Genomic DNA, 21,259 nt, shown 5'->3' with positions numbered 1-21,259 from the left:
CGTAATTGGAAGCAAAACTTTTGATTGATGGTATTTTTCACGATAGTTTCTTTGTTTTTACATCAGCACTTTTCATTGCCCAAGTGAGACTGCTGGACTATGCGCTACTTCAGTAAACAAACAGATTGTGTGCGCAAGTGTGACATCAATGATCTCATTAAACGCTCGCCGCATCACCTGAGCTGAAAATCCGCTTAAGAGGCTATCGCCACTCCGTGTTGTTATTTTTGTCGTGACAAAATGCAGGAGCTGGCTGACAAACGCAAAATGCAAATGGCATAAACGTATATTTATATAATCTTTCCATCGGTTGAGTGCGCACGCCGCTGGCAAGAACAAAGCCATTTGCGGCGTTGCTGCTCCCTTGTACTATTGAATATTTTGCTATGTCTCCCCGAGGACACTTTCCCGGCCACGCTGGTGCGTTGTTTGCATTGGCGTGGCACTTGGTGCCCAAACAAAAAAAAAACTATAGGGGATTCCATTCAGAGGGTGAGCGCCATTCTAACTGTTGTTACACTTTGAGTTTCTAGGATTGGTTTACTCAATAAACCTTTATGCATGCAGTCAAGTTTTCAAAGAAATTACCCGTAACATTGAAGTGGATCGATACCGGGTGACAATTGAAAATTATATGAATTGCTGGTTGCAATAAGCAGTATGATGAGCTCGACAAACAAATTTTACAATAATGATTAGTTTCTCGATTACAGTACTTCCTTGTATAGTGTTGCACGTTGCACACTTTGCTTGCGACACAAACATTGCGAAATATTATGATACACTATACATATTTCTTTTCTTTGTTAATTTGCATTTTTTTTTATTCATTTTTTTATTTTTTACGAAATTTGTAAATACACGGAAAGAAATGGAGGAGCTTCACTTTCTGTACCGTTGTATAAATGCAAATAAATATATAGCTAAACGAAACTAAATTTGTACTAAAATTCGCAATAATCAAATAAGGACCTTGTAAAAGAAAAAATTCAAATTTACCACATTTTCATGGCAAATTTCTATCCCTCTCGTTGAGATCTGTCCAACAGCGTATGAAACATTTTAGGGAGACTCCCTTTGCTGTGAAATAAAATAGGGTTTCAAATAAGGAGACAGTCCTCGCCGTTTGAAAAGCATTAATAACTTTGCAGCCAATTTTCTCAAAAATTTACAATGCCTCATATGTCAATTTTGGCTTCAACTGAATCCTAAGGGAAGAGTTCGTGCATTGGCAACAACCATTTCCAGGATTTTGCAGTATCCTCTTTAGTGATTTTGCAATCATTAATAATAATTGTTGCTCTTGTTCGGTCTGATTGTGAGGCGTTTCTGAAAAGATATGCAATCTGGGTGAAAGCATGAAATTTGAACCCACTGAATTCTGGTTGTGGATTTAATCACAGTGTGCGCATAACAAATCAAATTCCATCTGGGGTCAACAAAAGGCGGAAATAATGGCGCGTTTCTTCTTATTGTGCCGACGTGAAAGGAAAGAGAGATGCCATGCAGAGACGCCCACGCTCACGCATACAAGATTAGATTTATATTTGGTCGGGGCCCGAAGATGAGGGTGCTCGCGGGGCCATTAATAATAATTAATCGTCGCACACGTGGTGCTCAAACAAGCGGGTCCGACGCATATTATGCACATAAGAACAATCATCTCTCAACTCTTGAAGCCATTGTTCTATCCAAAAATCGGCTGACGAAACACGTCCACGGTGTAATTTAATAATCCTCCACGTTGATGCAAATTGAGAACGCGAAATCTAAATTAACGTCTTCTCAATTTGAGTGTATTCCCTTACATAAAATTAATTTGTGGGAATCGCCTCGGCTCTGATAAGGGCTATTACTGCGTGCTTCCTGATCTCGCGCTGCCTTGCCTTCTTGCCTGATTTTGTGCAGCTCGAACGGCTTTATCTCCAGAGAAGATCGTGTCATTCACACACTCGTCATTTCTAGAATGAAGATAATTCTTGTTATGTTCTTATCTTTTCCTTCATTCTTTTTATTTTCCAAGGAGAAAGACGCTTATGGGAAAAAATCGCGGTTATATTGTAAAAAGTATAAGTTGCAAAAAAAAACTAATAAACAAATACACAGACTACAAAATTGCACCTTTCAAACCATAACCAGTTTTGATCCCTATGTCTCTTATCAGATAAGAGTTCAAAAAAGTTACGATATCAGATAAAATTATCATGAGACATCTTTTGAAATTAAACAAACAATTACGCCAAATGAAAAGTGGTAGCCCAATCATGATACAAAATGTGCTTGTTCTCGTTTAATTTTGCTCTTTGAATGTTTGAATTTGTTATTTTTCTTTTTATTATGCTCTATCCTTTGGAAATATTTTGTTCATTTCCCAACTACAAAAAATTATAAAATATAAAAAACTGTTTTTCCCGATCGCTCGCAAAACGCGGCGATATTTCGGTAACATATGCATGTGGCTCTGATGCAGTTGATTTAAAATTCCCCTGCGTTAGTTCCTATTTCCAGATGCATTCGACCGACATCTGTTTACAAAAACGAAATAATTCACGATCTGTGTGTGTAAAATAGAGATTGAATCGTATGCAGAAAGGTGTATTCGTTTATGGCTGCACCAAGAAGCAAACACACACACACGCGGATGGCCTGGCTTTGTGTCGAGTGATGGACGCAGGGAGAAAACAGCTGCTGCTGCCCACTTATCTTACGGGAGGAAAATCTGATACTGGAAGAGCGTGTCTGAATAAAAAATAAATTGAGAAAGGAGGATGGGGGCTGCTGTTGTGTGCAGCCTTGTGAGGCTGGAGAGAGGAAGGAGAGGATGTGATGCTTACTCATAAGAAAAGAGAGAAGGAACCACCATCATTTGCTTCACATGAGCCATCGCCGCACCAAAGGTGAGCTAATACCGGGTGACGTCGGCAACAAGGAAAGTGCGATAATTTCATTCCTGTTATTGCGAGAGGCCAGAGAATTCTTTTCAAGGTTGCGAACGCGGTTAGGTGTTGGGGCCGAATTTTTTTTCCTCGCTAAACGAACTCGGCAGTGGATTTGGGTTTCAACAAACGCAACCTCTAATCATAATTCTGAACCACACAAACTCATTTCGTCCTGTTCTGTCTCGTCTGCTGCTCTTTTAATAATTCCCTGCTTTCCTTCGGTGGCAGGAGTTGGCTCCACGTGTGTGCGGAGAATACAATTAATAATGCGATGCGAGCGGAGGCGAGGGAACGGCGGCGTCCTCCGCTCCGAAATGACACGTACCGCGAGCTGCACAAAACGACGAGAATGCTCAACCAGTGGCAACTCTTTCGAACGTGCCCCTCATTTTTAGCCCATTCAACGCGCAATAATGACCGAGCAAACTGTAAATCACGCCGCGGAAATTAAGACGAGGGTCAAAAGACCTCAAATTGAAGCTCGGATGCGACTCTCTCGTTATGGGAGATTCGCCAAGATGGAATGCGAAATGTGTCAAAATTGCTAATGAGCTTGCATGGCCGTTGGCATACTTTGCTTCACAATTGGCAGCGAAGATGATGCTTTATTTGGCTGTTTGAAAGGAAAAAATGCCATGAAATTTTTACAAAACACGCGTAGAGAGCTAAATTGACACTCGACTTCTTCATACACTGTTGAAAATATCCGTTTGGCAAATAATATCGATCCCCGTCGATTTCTCAACCCCCACAGCAGTCTTTGCTCTAATTTTTCCTTCTCGCAGCAAATGAAGCGCATGCCGGCTAATTTATTTTTTTCCAACTTTACCCAGAGCGTCACATGATGCTGCGAGAGCGCAGAGCACAATAATTATTATTATGGAAGCTCAGCAAGCGAGCCAAAAGGAGGCTGCTTGTTGTATGTGTGTGTAAGTGAGTCTCATCTCGGTGCAGCATATAACACGGCCAGGCAGAACAATGACCCACGCACCCAGCAAATATGTATGTGTATGTATGCCGCTTGATCTCCATCCTTCATCAAGCCCGGCAGAGCTGAGTAGTGACAATGCGAGCAGTGACACGACATGTGTAATTCCACCACCGACCCAGCCAGTATATGTACTACAAATTGCACGCGTGTGCATACTGCAAGGCGATAATTAGCTTACATTCCGTCTGAGGGGGATGGTCAAGGGAAATTGAATTAAACTGAACGCAAACTTCATGTTTAAAACATCAAAGTTTCAAAATAAATTACAACCAACCCGTTGACTTGCGTTTATAAAGAGTTTCATTTCAAAAGTGTCTAAGCAATCGGAGATATTTAAGCTTTTTAAGGATCTATTACTGGCTGACTAATGTCAGGGATGGCAAAAGGTGCGGTTAGTTAAATTACTCGAAATGCTCAGAGATCAAGGGGATGGTAGGAGGCGCCTCTAGCTGGTTTTCGCACCTTTCCAGCGGCTTTGAGGACAAATTTCTCATATTTCAATCAAAGACCACGGTGAAGGAAGGCGAAATGATTGGGGTTTGGGCCCAAGCTCCTCTGCGGCCACTTGCTCGGCAGTTTTATTGGGAAGCTCATTGGGAAGCTCATTTCGCACGAGAAGTTAAAAAAACATTTACCCGTCCTAATTGTGACATGAAAGCAACAATAATCTTCGCAAAAAATTTACAGCATGTTTTTCCTGGAAGCCGTTTACGAATGTGAAGCGAATAACACAAAAAAGGCAAACCAAATCGGTGTGGGAAACGCTTTCGGAAGCAGTGTTTTAAAAATAAAGAGAAATTAACCCTTCCTGCCGACGTTTAAAATCAAATTTAGCAGCACAGGAAGCGGAAACCCATCAGACCGTCGCTGAATCGACTATTTCCAGGCGGCAGTCAGAAATTAAATGAACGTAAGGGGTGAGATCGATTCGGCAGCAGCAGCAGCACTCAACCCCCGCGGGGCTCAAGCCGATTCCAAAACTGGAAGCATGGCGTCGCGGCATCTCCTGTTTCGTAATTCTCATAAATCAGTTTTCAATGGCGAGCAAGCACATTCGCAAGCGGTCGCCAAAGTCCAATTATTAAACAGCTCTCCATTTCAAGAGAGGATATCTATTTCAGTAATAAAAACGGAAGGTGTGATGTATTTTTATCATCACACAAAGTGTTTGTTGTTCTAGGATGGATCGGCTCTCGGCTTGTCGGGTTCAATAAAGAAATAGAACTAGACGGAAGCGAGCAATTAGGTCCAATTTTCTCCTCGGGCTCAGGTGTCATCTTTTCACACGCAGCGCTTCATCCCACGGCCAATAATGTTACAGACAGTTTGTTTTTATCATTAGCGGCCTGGCGGGTATTGATTTCATCTATAAGTACTGTCATTAATAGAATGAAGTGCCTGCCCAAGATAGATTGAGTTTCGTTACAAACAAATAAATACTTTTTCCTGCAACAGGTTCTTCAAATATCTACAACGAAATTTGTAATTTGCAAGAGACTTTTTTGTCCTATGAAGCCATTTTTTCCATGTATAATGCTTCTCTCCCTTTTAGGCCTTTTATTCCTCCTTGACGCTTTAAATTAAAATTGTCACTCAACACCACGCTTTGAGTTCCAAGAATAAGAAGCACCCAGACGGGAAAATGTAATCGCTTCTCATGCACGCACAGTTTTCTTATTCTTTTCAATTTAGATCCGTCATCAGGGCGGCATTATTAAATTCACCACGACGCTCCCAAAATTAGCGTTGTCTTGGATTTTAACTCCCCGGTAAAGCGTTTCCCCCAGCTTTGCTTACTAGACCGAATCGACCAAATAATAAAACAGCGTGCAGCGTGAGACAGACACACTGTCTCCATTCCGTACGCTCGCTCAACGGCTCGAGTCAGAATGCACAGCTAAAAATAGCAGCTTGCTGAGTAATTTAATCTTTTTTTGAAGTGGAGTTTCAACAGCATAACTGCTCTGGATTCAAAATTAATCTGATTTTCCACATAGAATTAAATAAACCGACGTGGCATTAAATTGCAGGGAAAAATGTCAGGCTTTACAGCTAGCGCAATAAGGTCGCTTGTTTGCTGAATGTACTTTTGCTCTCGGTGTCAAGAGGCGAAATGAAACCGAGTGTCACTTGACGCAGAATAAAATAGCTTTTTTTAGTAATTGTCAAAGCGTGCAGGGATTTTGTAGTAAAATATTTTCGAGCCGGAAAAATGGCTGTTAAACGTTCACGTTTTGCAAGGAGCTACAATTTTGACAATTAATAATTAAGATGACAATTTTACCCAGAACTTCATTGGAAATTGTGAGTGATTAGATGAAACTGCTAAAATCCCAAAAATGGTATGACGTCAATGTGTTTAATTGTTAACTGTTAACTTGTGCTGCAAATTAAATGAAAATGATCAAAATGCATTAAAAGTTAAATTTTAACAAATGGCTCATCAGCCATCTGCAAATTTGAAGTGATAAAGAAAATTCGCACATTGCTCTCCTAGACAATAGACTTTTCTGCACTGAGGCTTCATAAGCAGAATTTCTCCTGCGAAAGGCGATCCGTTCCGCATAATTAACAGCGAAGGAATCTGAATCACCGGCCGTTAAATTAGATCGGCTGTACTGTTTCACCGAGAAGTCAGTAAAAAAAAGAAATGTCGTATGTACAATCTAATACAGTGATTTAATTTAATGAAAATTCCTCTTTTTGTTTTTATTTTAAATTAAAGTCAGTTTTTAAAATCATAATACAAGTTAAAGCGCAAATGAACGCTCGTTGAATTTTAAAATCAAGAATTTTTCAACCCTGGGAAAGGGAACAGAGAGCTCTTTTATGCTCGTTCGAGGGCATGTAATTAGCCAAGTGACTTGACAAGCTGATTTTAAAACCAGCCTCTCGTAATCGGGACAATGCAGTTCGCGATCCCTCAGCGTGCTTTTGACGCAACAGGCCTGTGTTTAATAACCGGTCCTAGAGTGCGAATCTGAATAGGAGCAGGCGTGCCGCACCCCGTGCGTGTGCCAGGCCAGGGGGTGGCTCTGGACGCGAGCTGGATGACCCGGCCGTGCATTGCGCCCTTGTGCACTCGGCGTGTGACGTCACGATGAATCATGCAATTACACGCGCATGGGGAGAGAGCGGCGAATTTATATTATTACTACTCCTGCCTTGGGGGAATGGAAAAAGCGGCCGGCGTCGTCGTCGTCGCTGGGTCTGGCACTGATAAAGAGTTCGCTGGCTGCACACACTCTGTGCTAGACTCTTTTCAGCAGCCATGTGCTCACGAAATCACCTCCGCCGAGCTTTTTAGCACTCCAAATTAGCGCTCTTTGTGGATTTTCTGCAGCTTTTAACTTTTGTTAGCTTGCGAACAAAGAAAGAAAGAAACGGAGAGGATGGAGAGCACACGCATGCAGTAGTCGTGTGGGCATCCGGTTTTTTAAACCAGTTTTTTGCTTTTGAATAAATAAAAAGGTTGATTACTCATACCAAGGTGCTGTGCTGCGCACTCAATGTGCCTTCACTTTCCAGAGCAAACAAAATACAGCCTTTGTTTACAAATTTATACGGTTTTCAGATTGATGCTCACTTCAAACCACTTCATGCCATATTTTGATTTGCCTAAAAAAACTGAGGCATTGAAGAAAAACCAGTTTATATAATCATGCACGCTTCAGGTGTGAGCATTGAAAAGACCATACATAATTCGAGTTTAAATATTTCTCGCCGTAAATGGTGGCAGAGGAAAAATGAACATATTGGTGTCCTTGAGTTAACGTTTTTGAAAGCTAACATGTCGCACTTTTTCTTGTTCAATTCCTTCTAACTTAAAAATGTGAAAAAAGGTATTTATATCGCTATGAATTAATAGTCTCATTTGGAATTATTTTAGACGTTCTTCGCAGATTTTTTTCAGTTGGAAAGACTCGCCCTGGTGCATGTTTTGTTATTTAAAATAAAATATAATGATTTAATAGAGCAGCTGAAGGTCGGATCAAACATTTGAGGCAATTTAATAATTTAAAGTAGGAGCTTTCCATACCAAAAATTACGAACGAAGTGTAAAAATGAAATCAGGACCGAAAAAAAGCTAAATTTCAGATTTTGCCTAATTTTTCGAAAAAAATATTAATTATTCACTTGATTTCGATCCCTCTTGTCGCAATCTATTCAATGGTGTGCGAATTACAAGCTACATTTCCCTCTGGCGAAACAAATCATGATTTCCAATAAGACAATTTTGATACTTGCCGCTAGATTAGCAAACAAACCTTTGAGCCGATTTCCCCAAAATTTTAGCGGCAAACTAGGAAATTTGTAGCTGTTTCCTAATTATTATAATAGCATTTCAAGTAAAGGTAAAACGGATTGTTCACAAATTTTCTGTAAAGCTTAATTTAAAGAAAAGTGTTTTTTTAAATATGGATCGGATCTCATAGCTAAAATAATTTAAAAAAACTATTGTATCCCACCCTAATTTAGCGTCTCATCTCAGCACGAGCTTCCCCTTGTTTCTGTAATGCTCCTCAGACCCTATTTTTGCCATTTAAAATGTCTTTCTCTCACACCCAAGACCCAAAATCAAACGCGAGACCCTCGCTCGGCATGAAAGCATCCCCAGCGAGCGTGAGCAGCTGGCCCGGCGGCAAGTGGAGGGCGCATGTCCGCCCCGAACCACCCCCGACTCGTCCGCCGCTCACCCCAAACAAACCGCGGCCATTGCTGGCTTGGAAAATTCGCCAATTTCTGATCTGTCAATGATCACGCGTCGGACATGAAGGGATGGGATTAAAGACTGACCTGTCGGCGCCGCGACGAGCAGCAGCAATGAGGCCGCCAGCAAAGGGGAGCGCCACATTGTAGAGCGTGGACCGCCTATCCACTTAGTTAGCACTGAACGCACTGAAACACACACCAAAAAGACTTTTTGCAAACACTCGCACTTTTGGCTTTTCCTCCCAGAACGCGTGGCACCGTAATCCAGCAAGCGAGGAACGCAGGCTGCTCCAATTTCCGGACTTTTCAATGGGATCTGCCAAGGGGTGGGTTTGATCTGCGCGGTGGGGTGGTTTCGCACATTATGCCCTCAGGGCCTCGTGTGAGCCGATTTGCAAAAATTGGCGTGAAAATCGTACAGTCGAATTTTTTGCACTTTTTTGTTTCAAATTTTTTTAGCGTTTCTCGATTGTTACTGAAAATTGTGTAATAAAATTGATTTTGAATTAACTAAACAAAAATTATATTCATCAATGAGAGAAATTTAAAAAGTGAACTAACAGAAAAATAGTGTAAACAAACTAAAATCAAATTATTAAAATTTGACGCGAATAAAAATCAATTTCATTGTTTTCACACAAAAGGGAATTATTTCCAGCTGCCACCAGTCCGCCCACATGATAATCAGATGAATCGAGTGAACGGCCGAGAGCCCCTTTTGAGTGACTGAGTCCGGATTCGATTAGTCCGAATCCAGCGAGTCGTGCCAAATCGCGGGCGCGGGGCGGTCGGCACCGTTTACCCAGCATGTGACACTAGCAATACACGCCTTTCGCGGCCCCCGGGGGCCTTTGCGGGCTTCGACGGGCGCTGAACGACCCCACCGCGCACAGGGACGGGGCGGCACTGGGCCGGGGCCTGCTGGGCCCGCGTAGACCCACCTTGGATGCACTCTCACACAACACGGAACGCGATCTGCGGAGCTGCACTCGCACACTTGGTAACCACGTTAGTGACTGACTGAGCCGAGCAGCTCGCGCTGTAGCCGCGGATGGATTATTGATGCGAGCCGGCTTCCCGCCGCTCTCACCGAGGGGCGCCACCGAGGGCGCCATCACACACGCACCGCGGATCTGTTCTCTTAAAAAACAGATTTTGGCCCAGTTTCGACCACCTGATGCTGTAGTTCCAATTCGCCTGCTCATCAGCCCCAAATTTGGCCCATTTCAAACGAGCATCAGGGTCCCTTGCCCCGCAAAAAAGGCCCGACTGTAACGGGAAAAGGGGGATGGGGAGATGCGGGAGCAAGCGATTTTCGACCTTACGGACGTGACAGGTGTGAGCCGGCCCTTTAAACCACGCTCACCTTCGGAGTATGAAGGCAGGTGTGCGCAGCAGCTGGCGACTGTAAAAACATCTCGGCGTGCCGTGGATGCTGTTGATGCCGCACATCCCAGCAATCTCAGATTTAGGCTTGGCTGAGCCTCAAGAATTTTTTATTATTAGTGCTTTTTTCTGTTTATTTAAATCACAAGCTGCCATTTCTAACATACAATTTTAATCACATGCCATGCATTTATAAACTGGTTTGCGTGATTTTGTCAAATTTAAAAAATGGGTGATCCTACGAAAGATTTAAATTTTGTTATGAGCACCATATCCTCTGATTTTTTCGATTTTTTATTTATTTATTTAAGGGTGCTTCATATTGAGGTGTCGAAAAATGACCAAGGTTGGTGATCAACTTTAGTTTTTTCGAAAAATAGTTGTGAAATCTGGAGAGACGCGGGCTTCTCAATCGGCGTTTACAAAAATAAAAATATCTAACAAGAAGTTCTAATGATAATGCTATAGAACATTAAATTTAGTGCCAATAATAAAACACTAACTTTTGTTAAATTTAAACCACTTTTATAATCAATCAAATTTAAGCAATTTTTTTATTTCTTTGGTTTTGAATATTATTAATATCGCATTTATTAATCATTTTATCTGAGAGAAAATGTTGCCCTATAATATAAGTGTGTATGTGTATGCCGCATCTAACGTAAAGATCCGCACGCCCAAAGGGTGCTCAGCTCAGGAACGAGATTTTGGCGCATCAGGGCCTTTTGATGGCCTCCAAAGGCACATTAATATAAAACATATTATCGTGAAAGCTCTTCACTTGATCTTCCCAACGGTGCGTTCGCACCTTGCAGTTCAAATAAATACGGAACCGATTATCAGGCCTCGTTAGTGCGGCCACACATGGATTGATTGAAATAAAACGTTCCAAAGGACACCGTGACGCCAGGGTTCGATTTCATAGCTGTTTTGATCATCTTATCTGATCTGAGGAATGACCCCCAGAGGCTAAAAAACAACCAATCTTGCAATATTTTGTATTTCACCTGTACTTAATACTTTAAAAAAAAAAATTACTCTAGTAACTTAATTTTGTTGCCTGTGACCTAAATCACTAATGCTTGATTTAAGGCTAAAACAGCAAAACCCTTAGTTTTATCATGGTTTTATTTTAAACTTCCATCAAGATAGTTCAGTTAAAGCACAATACATAATTTTCACGTCGCTAATAAATTTAAAACCTTCAGAACTTCAGTATAAAACAGGAGAAATCATTATCTTAGTTTATTAGGATTTCTCCAATTCAATTTTTGCCTGTGGAGACATGACATTTCCCTGACAATCTGAAGAAAAAAATAGTAAAGAGGAATATTACTAAATAATTTAACCATTTTTTGGTCCTTTGAGCATTTTATTATTTACATACATATTCTAAGCCTTTTTAGAGTAAATCATGCAGTTAAAAATTCTAATATATGTAAAATAGCAGTCTACTGAAAGAGGAAACTTAGTTTCGCGACCAGTGTATAGCAAAATAATGGTCATGAGTCTTTTCTCATTGTAGCACACAAATTATTTCATTTCCAATCGCTCCAAATTCTCAATGGACGGCATAATGGCAAAAAGATTACATACAAATTATTGCGCTTAAGCAGTCTTTTAGCAGCTTAAATAATCCTACAATACAACTTATATTGGTCCAGGAAGACTAACAGGCGCCAGGTACAGATTAAGTGCGCACGCGTTACATCTGGTTTTAAATTGCTAAGGTCAGTTATGACTTTACCAATTTTCGTCCATATGTCTATCATAGTCTGCAGGAGGATAGTACGCATTCTGATGAGCATAATTTGTTTGAGGGTAATTGTTGTATGAACCACCATATGAGTACCAACCAGGTGGTGGGTGAAGCCAGGGATTTTGAACAGGGCCCATGAGGGAACGTCGTTGTTGCCACTGCCAATTGCCTTGGGGTGACGGATATGGATGTCCTCTCATTAATGGTTCTGCCGTGCGAAAATTTGGTGCAACACGTTGAGCTCCGTAATATCCTCGGTCTGCACTTGCATTTCTTACATACCTCAAATTCGGGTTAGCTGGTAACGTTTGATCGTAAGAAATGCTGCTGTTGCTTGTTGCTTGAGCATTGTTGAATTCGCTTGTGCTTATTGGGGTAGTGCACTTTTCTTGAGCCATCCCCGAGTTTGCTGCAAGATCAGGTTTTAATTCCAGCATTTGACTGCTGCAGTTATTCTCCATAGTGTCTTTCACATTGACATTCAGATTGGGTTTGCCGCAATCATTGGCAATGACAGGAAGCTCACAAGCATTTATAGCAGATTTGGTACTTTTGGACTTGGCACTGCTTGGTGCATTGATCTTGATGTCTCTTCCCACCGTCTGCAAATAAGATTAAATGAATTTACAAGTTAGTTTACTAAGTATAAAGCAAATTGACTGGAAAACTAGCTTTCTTTATTAACAAGATTATTTCCAGGAGATTAATGACTTCTCCCTGCTAGCTATGAAATATTTCTTAACATTCACAACGGTGTAATTCATTAATTTTTTCTACAATTACTACTATATTGATCTACAAACTTATTTTGCAAGTAGGGCTAAATTTTTGCACGTTTGTGGCAAAATTGGTTTTTAGTGAGCACTTTGAAATTTAGTTAACCAGTGGAAAAATTATTAACGTTTAAACTTCCACCAGATGCGGTGTTTTATTTATAATAATTTACCTTAGACTGGGTAGAATTTGACGCGCTAAGTTTTTTCTTGCTGCTCCCTCCTGCAGAAATTTTGTACTTTCCTTCTCCATTCCTAGGTTCAGTATTAGTAATGCCCTTGTTTGGTGTTATATTGGTAGTGGTTCCGCTGACACGAGTCGCCTGAACTTCCCCAGCTTCATTTCCAACGTTTGTGTTTATGGTGATTTTCACTGCAGAGCTGCAAATCTTGTCACTTGTGGGTTTTGTAGCCTCTGTTGAATTTGGTGCCTCTACTGAATTAGTCGAATCACCAGATTTTACAGTTTCTAATTGATGGCCCAAATTCTTGGCAGCATCGTTTCGTTTTTTCTTCTTGATCTCTCCATCCATCTACAAAAACACAAAATTGGTTTAGCTCCCATAGCAATGTGCTTATATTTAGCATAAAATTAGAGGTCACAGCCACGAGATTAAAGGTGGTGTCTGGCGGGACCCGCTTACTTAGCAAAATTGTTTGCCAAACAGTGGTGGCTGGCCATTTTAGGCTTGCGCGGCTGACATGAGGTTTGATAGTGCCTAGCAGCCCGAAAGGGCCAGAACTCTTCATGCACCATTTAATTTTAGACCCTTTTTAACCAGCAACTGCCCACGTGACCCAAAATTTGCCACCTTGCGAGGCGCAGCATGGCTGGCTGAGACCTCTACATAAAATTAATGCTAGAAAAGAATTACCTTGGACTTGGTAGCTATTTGTGCATTTACTTTCTCCTCAGATTTCTTCTGATCAGGTTTTTGAACACATTTCCTTTGTTTTTCTTCTGCTTTGCTGGTTATTTCCATTTCACAGTCCAAAACCTTGGCACCAGCGCATGACTTGATTTCTCTTTCGTGCTGCGAAAGTAAAAGTTTGTTAACTATTGATACAGCAGCTAGATGGAATTTGCCTAAATTAGCGCAATAATAATGCTCCGTAAAATTTAATGTATGCAGAGCATCCTGCAGTTGAACAGCATAGACCAACAATACCTATTCTTAGTCTACACCGAAATAAATATATAAAATAAGAGATTGTGTCATTCTTACCGTCTTGGTTTTCTCATTGGAAAGATCGGAAGTCGATACAAAATCAGATGATTCTTTGTTTGTAATGCTGTTCAAGTTATGTTCGCCCTTAAAAAGTAAGGTTTTAATTATAAAAAATAGCGCTTCAATCAGCAATATTCACCTCTGAGTGATCAATGTTCTCTGGAGTAATTTGCACATTAGATGTGACCTCATTTGGAGTTACTGTAACCGTAACTTGTAGCGAGACCACTGTATTAGTTTCACTGCAGGCCGCTGCTTTTGGGGTTTGCTCTGCATGTTTGCTAGTAGTTCCACCATCAGTCATTCCTGAACTACAGTCGAAGTTGCTAGTGTCAGTGTTTGGATTTTCCTCACCACTATTCATTTCAACATCCTAATGCCACATGTATTAACAGCTTAAAATTTTACTAATTCTTCAACAAAAGTTACCTGTTGTAATTGCAAATTATTAGTATCGTCTCCACCTTTTTGAGTTTGCTCTTTCTCATTGCTTGAAGATTCATCGTCAGAGAGCATTGTTATAGTGCTCATATTTACTGCGACGATTTGAACATCCTTCTGCAACAAGCATTAATTTATTAGCACCCAAATACTTATTCAACGAATAAGTATCACTTACAGCAGTCCCTATTTGGGTTTGCTCAACATCCCTATTTGAGGATTCATCATCCGAGCTAATAAGGATGGTCTCTTCTGTTCTACTTGTCTTGTTCCTTGTGGCATTGCTTTTTTTCTTGCCGATGGATTTACGCATCACCGCAACAACATCTAAGTCATCCTGCAACAAGAATATTACAGTTTTAGGCGTACTATATTATACTATACTAATAAATTAGATAAAGCTTTTTTAAAAATATCCTTCAGCACGCTCTTTAAGCCAGTTTAAAAATCTTACCTTCCGTGGTTTTTTTAACTGGGATTCTTCACAAGTTGACGCTGCAGTAGGTGAAGAACGTTTCTTTGCTCCGTGTCCCGTTTCACGCAAACTCTGAATCAAACATATTAAAATTTAATAAATATTTAATATCCAGAACGAGGAATGGGAAAAATAATATTACCTCTGGTTTTAGAGATTTTCTGTCATTAGTTGCACAGCTTGTTCCCGTTTTACTCGCATGATTGTCTGAATTCTTGTTACCAGCGCTCTTTTCTTTTGCTATCACTGCATCGGTTTCATCGCAATTGGTGACTTCTTGTCTATCTCTAGAAATCTTGTCACAAGAAGAGGTTTTTGAGGAAGAAAGCATTTCCCATGTTTTAACTGATTCATCCCCTTTTTTGGTTATTTTTGCTCGATCACTCAACGCGCTTGGTGCCTGATTTTGGCAATCCACAGTCATCTGTAATAAAAACCAATCCATTATGTTAGCAAAGATACAGAACAACCAAATTCTTGATTTCACCTCAGGAATATTAGTATTTTCCCTATCTTCTGGGGAATCAGCCACAGTAAGTGAGGTCTCTGTTGTTGCTTCTGAAGTTGTTACCGTCTGTAACCATAATTATTATTTATTGTTAAAATGTAAAATACCATAAATAATCATACACACCTGCGTGGATATACTTTTGAATGTCTTTTTAAGTGCAACGTCGGCCACCTGAGGAATCTCAGAGACGAACTCAGTCTAAATTAAAATTAAATGTGCTTATAACTGCAATCAATTTCCTGTTAGTATTTTATACCTGTGTGCCAATGGTGCAGCTAGTTTTTGGAGCGGCCTCCTGGCGATAAGGTCCAACAGACCCATCAGTTTCAGCATCCTAATAAGAAATATTTCAATGTATAAGATTAAGATAAAATATATAAAGTCATTAGTATTACATTTGGGATGGCAGCTTCATCCAAGAGCTCTTTGGGTAAGATGCTGCGAGGTTTTGAACTTTTCCTTGTGGTTTGGCACTTTTGCGGCTGCTGATGGTGAAAAAAAACATGATTATATAGAAATAATAGGGGGAAATATCCTGAGGTTCTCTACCTTGCTAGGAGGATCAGCGATGACAGACGGCAACTTTGTTGAGTTGGAGCGTAAAGCGCGCTCAACTGGGAAACTTTCAACTTGATCAGCTAAAAGTTGCTTCCTTTCCTTCCTCTTCAATCGCAGAGAACGTTTTTTCAGTGTAAAGCTCTGCTGACACAAATATAAGGTCAGAATTAGTTTTACGACTTATAAGAGATTGATTGAATTTACCTTTGATTTCTTTTCTCCAGAGGCAGAATTTCTTTTCCCTGCCTTTGATAGCGTTTCCTTCGCATCTTTGTTCTTAGGTTTAGGGCCGCGTCTTGCTGGTTTAGCGCCAGTCTCCTCAGTCAATTCATTTTTTGATGTATCAGGTCTAGTTTCCAACTCATAAAGTTCTTGGTTCTTGGCATTTTTTTCCACCTTCACCTCATCAGTTGTTTCCATTTTCGCACTAGGTGGTCTCGAGATCTTGCTAGGGCTCTTGTTGGTGCTACAGCATGCGGAACAGTTATGGGTTTCCTTCTTTTTACGTTTACTAACATTAGCTGTGCAAGCTTCGATGTTGGTCTGAACATCTAAAGAAGGTGAAGCTTCTGCTGACTCTTGCCCTTCAAGTAGACGCTTGCTTGGTCGAATTTTAGATTGTGTTCTTTCAGGTTGTTTGTCCCCTGTTGGTGGTTGATCTGCATTTGAAGATGGCTTCTCCTCATTCTTGTTGATGATCTTGCCAGCTTTATCAGTTTTTTTGGAAACAGCTCTAAGTTTTCCTTCCGATTTTTCTTCGCCATCATTAGTACTCCCACTGTTTTTATCTCCTGCGGTTTCAGTGCCGTCGTCTGCAGAAGATTCTTTTGATATGATCTTGTCTTTCATCTTTTCGTTTTGTGGAGCAGGCTTAAGTTTTTCAACTTTAGGAGATTCTTCTGCCTTTGAGGAAATTGGATGGTCTTCTTGAAGTGCCTCGATCACATCAGACTTTATCCCAAGGAAGTGTTTTTTGGGCGAGTTTGCGGCCTCCAGTTTTTTAGCACTTGTAAGTTTGATCTTGTTATTCTTTGGATTTGATTGGGCAGGTGAAATTTTAGATCTTGACAAAGAATTTTCCTGTTCTGGAGAGCATGAAGGTTTAGCAACGATCATTTCTTCAGCTTGTTTTGTGGATGGTTTGGAATTATCCAATATAGGAGCTTCTTTTGTCTTCAAGGAACGGAAAGATTCTTTATTTTTGTCTGATATCTGATGAATGCTTTCTTCTCCAACTTTTTGAACTGCCTCCGTCAAATCACACACTTTTAGAGGCGGTTGATCGTTGGTTAAGTTTGTGGACTTCCTCTTTTTATAACCTGTTTTAGATTTTGCATTTTCCACCTTCGAACTTGCAGGACAGGATGAAATTACTGTTCTTGACTGGGATGAATTACTTCCTTCTGAGGGGCACGTAAGTTTAACACCACTATGATCATCTTTCATTACTTCCGTATTTTTCAAAGTCCGTTTGGATTTTTCTTCTTCTGGCTGCTCTTTTGGCCCCAATGGAATGAGTGAGACTTGATTTTTATCCAAAATCTGGCGATTGATTTCTTCTCCATTTTTTGGAACAGCCACGCTCAAATTAGATTGTTTCATGGTGGAAGTTTTATTGGTTGACCTTGAGGGCTGCAGCTTTTTAGCATCTCTGGAAGGTTTGATCTGCTTCACTTGAGCACTGGCAAGGCAAGCTGGAGTTTGTGATGATGGCAAAACCAGAGGTGCCTTTCCTGTTTCCACCAAGCACAATTTACTGCCGTCATTGAGGTCTTTAACCTGTGCAGCAATGTTTCCAGTGCTTGCTTTTGTTTTTTCAACCTCAATCGACTCCCTAACGTCCAATGATGATTTTTTGTCAACGATCTTATGGCTGCTTTCTTTTCCATTTTTCTGTACAGCCATGGTCAAACCAGTCTCTGTAGAAGGCGAATGTTCTTTTGAGTTGTTTGTTTTGGGTCGTTTCGCACTTGCAGGGAAAGTTGAAGCTTTTGACTGAGACGCATTATTTCCTTTATCTTCGGTGCAAGAATTCTTAGCGTCACAGGGATCTTTCATTCGCAGTGCAGTATTTTCTGTGCTTGATTTGGACTTTTCTACTTTTGTTGGTTCTTTAGCCTTGGAAGTAGAATGAGAGTCTTGATTTTTGTTCGATTTATGATCGCTGCCTCCTTCACTGTCTTTAATGACTGCCACTGTTGAATCACGCTCTTTTGAGGGTAAATGTTTCTTGCTAGAGCTTGAAGGCTGTTTGGAACTTCTTTTGTGTTTGACCTCTTTGACTTTGGCACTTGAAGGGAGAGTTGAAACCTTTGATCTTGACTTGGAGGCATTATCATCCTTTGGAGGTGACGATTTTTTTTCCAAATTTAGACCTCCTGTTTTTTCAGTGTTGTTTGAGCTTGTTTTGGATTTTCCCTCTCCAGTTGGATCCATTGTCTTTGAGGTAGAGAGGGACTCTTGATTTTTGTCATTTTCACTGGCCATGCCCGGATAAGACTTGTTTGAAGGTTTTGTAGATTTTGACGGTTGTTCAGCTTTTTTCTTGTGTTTGATCCCTGCAGCTTTGGTACTTGCAGAGAAAGAAGTTTCAGATCTTAATAACTGCGATGCACTTCCTTCCTCTGCGGCAAACAATTTCTTAGAATTACCGAGGCCTATTTTAAATGCAGCGTGTCCAGTAGTTGGTTTTGGCCCCTCTGTTGATGCTGGAGTCTTCAAGGAAGGAAGATAACTTTTATTTTTGAAAGCTTGTGAGTGGATGCTATCTTTTTTGCTCTTTTGAGCTGTCGTGATCAAATCAGAGTCTTGGGGCAATGTAACTTTGTTGGTTGAATGCGAAGATTTTACCTTTTTATCAGCTTTTTCACCTCTGGAGTTTTCTTCAGCTTTTGTACATGCTGACTTCAGTGATTCCAACAATGTCTCCAATGCATTCTTTCTTTCAAGTGAAGGGCATGAAGTTTTCGCTCCACTTAAATATGTGATATTTTCCAAGGCTGAATTGGTTTCTTTCAACATTTGGTCCTCTTTAGCAAGGGGATTTGTTGCAATATCCTTTTCTTGAGCTGGAAGTGGAGGTTTCGTAAGGGGCGGTTGCAAAGAATTAGCTTCTTTTGTGGGTGGGTTTTGACGATTGCTTTTGCATATATCCTCATTTGAATGCATGTCTTCTGAAACCGCATTTAAGTTGTCTCTCTCTGCAAAAAAAAAAAATTGATTTACTAAATAGGTTATTCAAAATAGATGTAAGTTATTTACCTTTTTTGGTGTCGTTTCTTCCCTTAAGGTCCATTATGTCGAAGAGATCGTCAAAATAAGTCTCAGGCAATTCAGAGGCTTTCACATTAATGTTGTCCTCTGTCTGCAGAGAGAAGTCCGTCGGCTGACTTTGAACTAAAGCAGGCGTGTTTCCATTTAAATTTTCAGATGTTCCGGTTGCTCCTGGTCTCATACCCTCTGCTCCTCTAGGAATTTGAGTCAGCTGCGTTTTTTCCACTACAGAGGCGGGATGATTAGAGTTGACATTAGCTAAAAATGGGATTTGGGATAATCATATGAAAGCCAAAGAGTAAAGTTTTCAAGTTTGCATTTATACCATTTTCATTGCAGGTGGGCAGAGTGTTATCTTTCATTTGTAAGGACGACACAGTTGAAGCTGTCTGATTTATGGAGCCTATTCCAAGAGTTGAACTCGTAAGCAATATTTTCTGGGATACTGTAGCAGTTTTTTGTGCACCAGCAGTTAGAGTAGTCTTGCAATGATTTCCAGCTACGCTTGAAATCGATTTGGGAGGTCCAGATCGTTCAGGCAGCCGAGTCAAAAGCAAAGGAGGACAGGATTGCTCACTCCCATCGTCGCGAAGCTCTGCAGGTTTGATCTTTGAAACGCCAGTGGACACCATCGCATTTTTACTGGTGGAATGAGAGAGAAGTGGTACAATATCTTTCTTCAAACTGCAGATGGAAGGTGATTCTCTGCCATTTGTTTGCGGATTCTTCAAAAGAGATGCAGTGACACTCTTCGTTTTATTTCCAGCAATACTTGGAGTCAGACTGGAAAGTGGAGGACACAACAGTATTGTTTTAGGCTGCTGATCTCTTGGACTAGAGCGACACTGCGAGGTTGCTATGCAAGGATTTGCAGAAATCCTTTGAACATCACAGACGTCCTTCACAGACTGTTTGGCAATGTTAACTTTCAGAAGAGATGAGGATGGCAGTGATGTTTTTTCACAAACGTTGCTTGGCCCGCTGATGGTTGCGCTCTTTAGCCGAGTTTGATTTGAGATCGCGGACTCATTATGGATCCCAACAGTCTCAGTGGCGAGCTGGGTCAGTGGTTTGGGTGGTACTTCTTTCAAGGTTGGTTTGCTGATACTTGCAGGACGATTCGGCTCGGCTTTGATGAAATCATCAATTGAGATGGACACCTCACCGCCAGCTTCTTCATCATCAGGCGCATACACCATCAAAACTCCTCCCTTGCTCCTTTTCGGCGATGTAACAGCTGAAGAAAGAAAACAACAAAATAATCAAATACACTTGAGCAATTTTTTATTAATTTTAATTAGACCAATTCTCGCAATAACATATTATGTTTATTTTTAAGAGACGATGTGTGGCGATAGAAAAAGAGAAGGTGCAGGAAACTAAAAAAAAACCACAAACTAAATCACAATAATTAATACCCAAACCCACCCTGAAGAAGGGTAACTATTGGCACTTGTATTGGTTGCGAATAGGATGAAGCCCCTAAAATGTTTTTTGCACTTAATATATTATAATAAAATTGTCTAAAGAAAGATGAATTTTGTCTATGTTTCTAGAGTTAAATGAAAATCGTCATAATAAAATATTATGATTAGGTACATAATGCATACTGCCGTGACCTCAACCCCTATCCGCACCTAATTAATTATAGGTGTTTCGGCCCCTATTCGGACGCAATTTATAAGCACTGAGGACCAAGAATCTGCACCATCTAAGAAATTAAATACATAAGGAGCGAGTTACATATAATATATGTATGTACAAATTCAAATTCAAAATAACTTTTATTCCATTAATCCGAAATATATACAGGTGCGATTTTGGAATACGTCGAAGCATCAATTTAAAACAGCCAAATTAACATAATTAATTATGTATATAGTGCCACCCATTCATGAATTAAAACGGAGCTGACGAAGCCTTTCTTACATACTTACATACAGATGATTTATGTATGTATGTACATTTGACAAAAAACTAAACAGAATCAGAATAAAATTAGATACTCACGAGAAACCCGAGAAACGTTGCTAACAGGTGCCATGGCAAAAGCTCGTTGCGTTATCAGTCAATAACTTCTGCCAGATCGGCAAATAATTTTGTTAAATGTTTGATGCTCTAGCGTGTCGCGTCACTATCGAAGTAACATTGCTCACGCCGCTCACGGCCCTGCCACGCTGGTTTGTTTTTGTTCTCTCTTCAGCGGGAATG

General features: G+C 40.5%; 2 protein-coding genes across 54 annotated transcripts in view; both read right to left on the bottom strand.

The window, feature by feature from the left end:
- Dscam1 (Down syndrome cell adhesion molecule 1) overlaps positions 1-9,660 on the bottom strand; it is a 71,863-nt gene extending 62,203 nt beyond the window's left edge. For all 50 annotated transcript variants that reach the window (XM_065484794.1, XM_065484806.1, XM_065484821.1 and 47 more), the window contains exons 1-2: positions 9,585-9,660; positions 8,728-8,829 (exon numbers count right to left, since the gene is read on the bottom strand). In XM_065484794.1, the coding sequence (XP_065340866.1) occupies positions 8,728-8,785 (58 nt within the window). In that variant the 5' untranslated portion in view covers positions 8,786-8,829; positions 9,585-9,660. The remainder of the gene's footprint in view (positions 1-8,727; positions 8,830-9,584) is intronic.
- A 1,655-nt stretch (positions 9,661-11,315) lies between these two features.
- LOC135939998 (microtubule-associated protein futsch-like) lies at positions 11,316-21,191 on the bottom strand. Of its 4 annotated transcripts, none has more exons than XM_065484631.1 (19): positions 21,059-21,191; positions 19,374-20,285; positions 19,037-19,306; positions 15,980-18,975; positions 15,767-15,916; positions 15,613-15,702; positions 15,474-15,551; positions 15,341-15,415; positions 15,194-15,280; positions 14,849-15,130; positions 14,686-14,778; positions 14,410-14,568; positions 14,220-14,348; positions 13,930-14,163; positions 13,788-13,874; positions 13,437-13,595; positions 12,735-13,094; positions 12,071-12,390; positions 11,316-11,996 (listed from the first exon to the last, which is right to left on the bottom strand). In XM_065484631.1, the coding sequence occupies exons 1-19, from the start codon at positions 21,090-21,092 to the stop codon at positions 11,798-11,800; spliced, it is 6,714 nt and encodes a 2,237-aa protein (XP_065340703.1). In that variant the 5' UTR covers positions 21,093-21,191; the 3' UTR covers positions 11,316-11,797. The 4 variants fall into 4 exon arrangements, with proteins under 4 accessions (XP_065340703.1, XP_065340700.1, XP_065340701.1 ...); XM_065484630.1 differs by having other exon boundaries at positions 11,317-12,390; positions 19,374-19,451; positions 19,515-20,285; XM_065484628.1 differs by having other exon boundaries at positions 11,316-12,390.
- Between the last annotated feature and the right edge of the window lie 68 nt (positions 21,192-21,259).

This window comes from Cloeon dipterum, chromosome 3 (assembly GCF_949628265.1).
Source record: "Cloeon dipterum chromosome 3, ieCloDipt1.1, whole genome shotgun sequence".
In the NCBI taxonomy this organism is placed as follows: domain Eukaryota; kingdom Metazoa; phylum Arthropoda; class Insecta; order Ephemeroptera; family Baetidae; genus Cloeon; species Cloeon dipterum.
The sequence above is the reverse complement of the archived record's forward strand: the minus strand, read 5'-3'. Positions and strand labels throughout refer to the sequence as shown.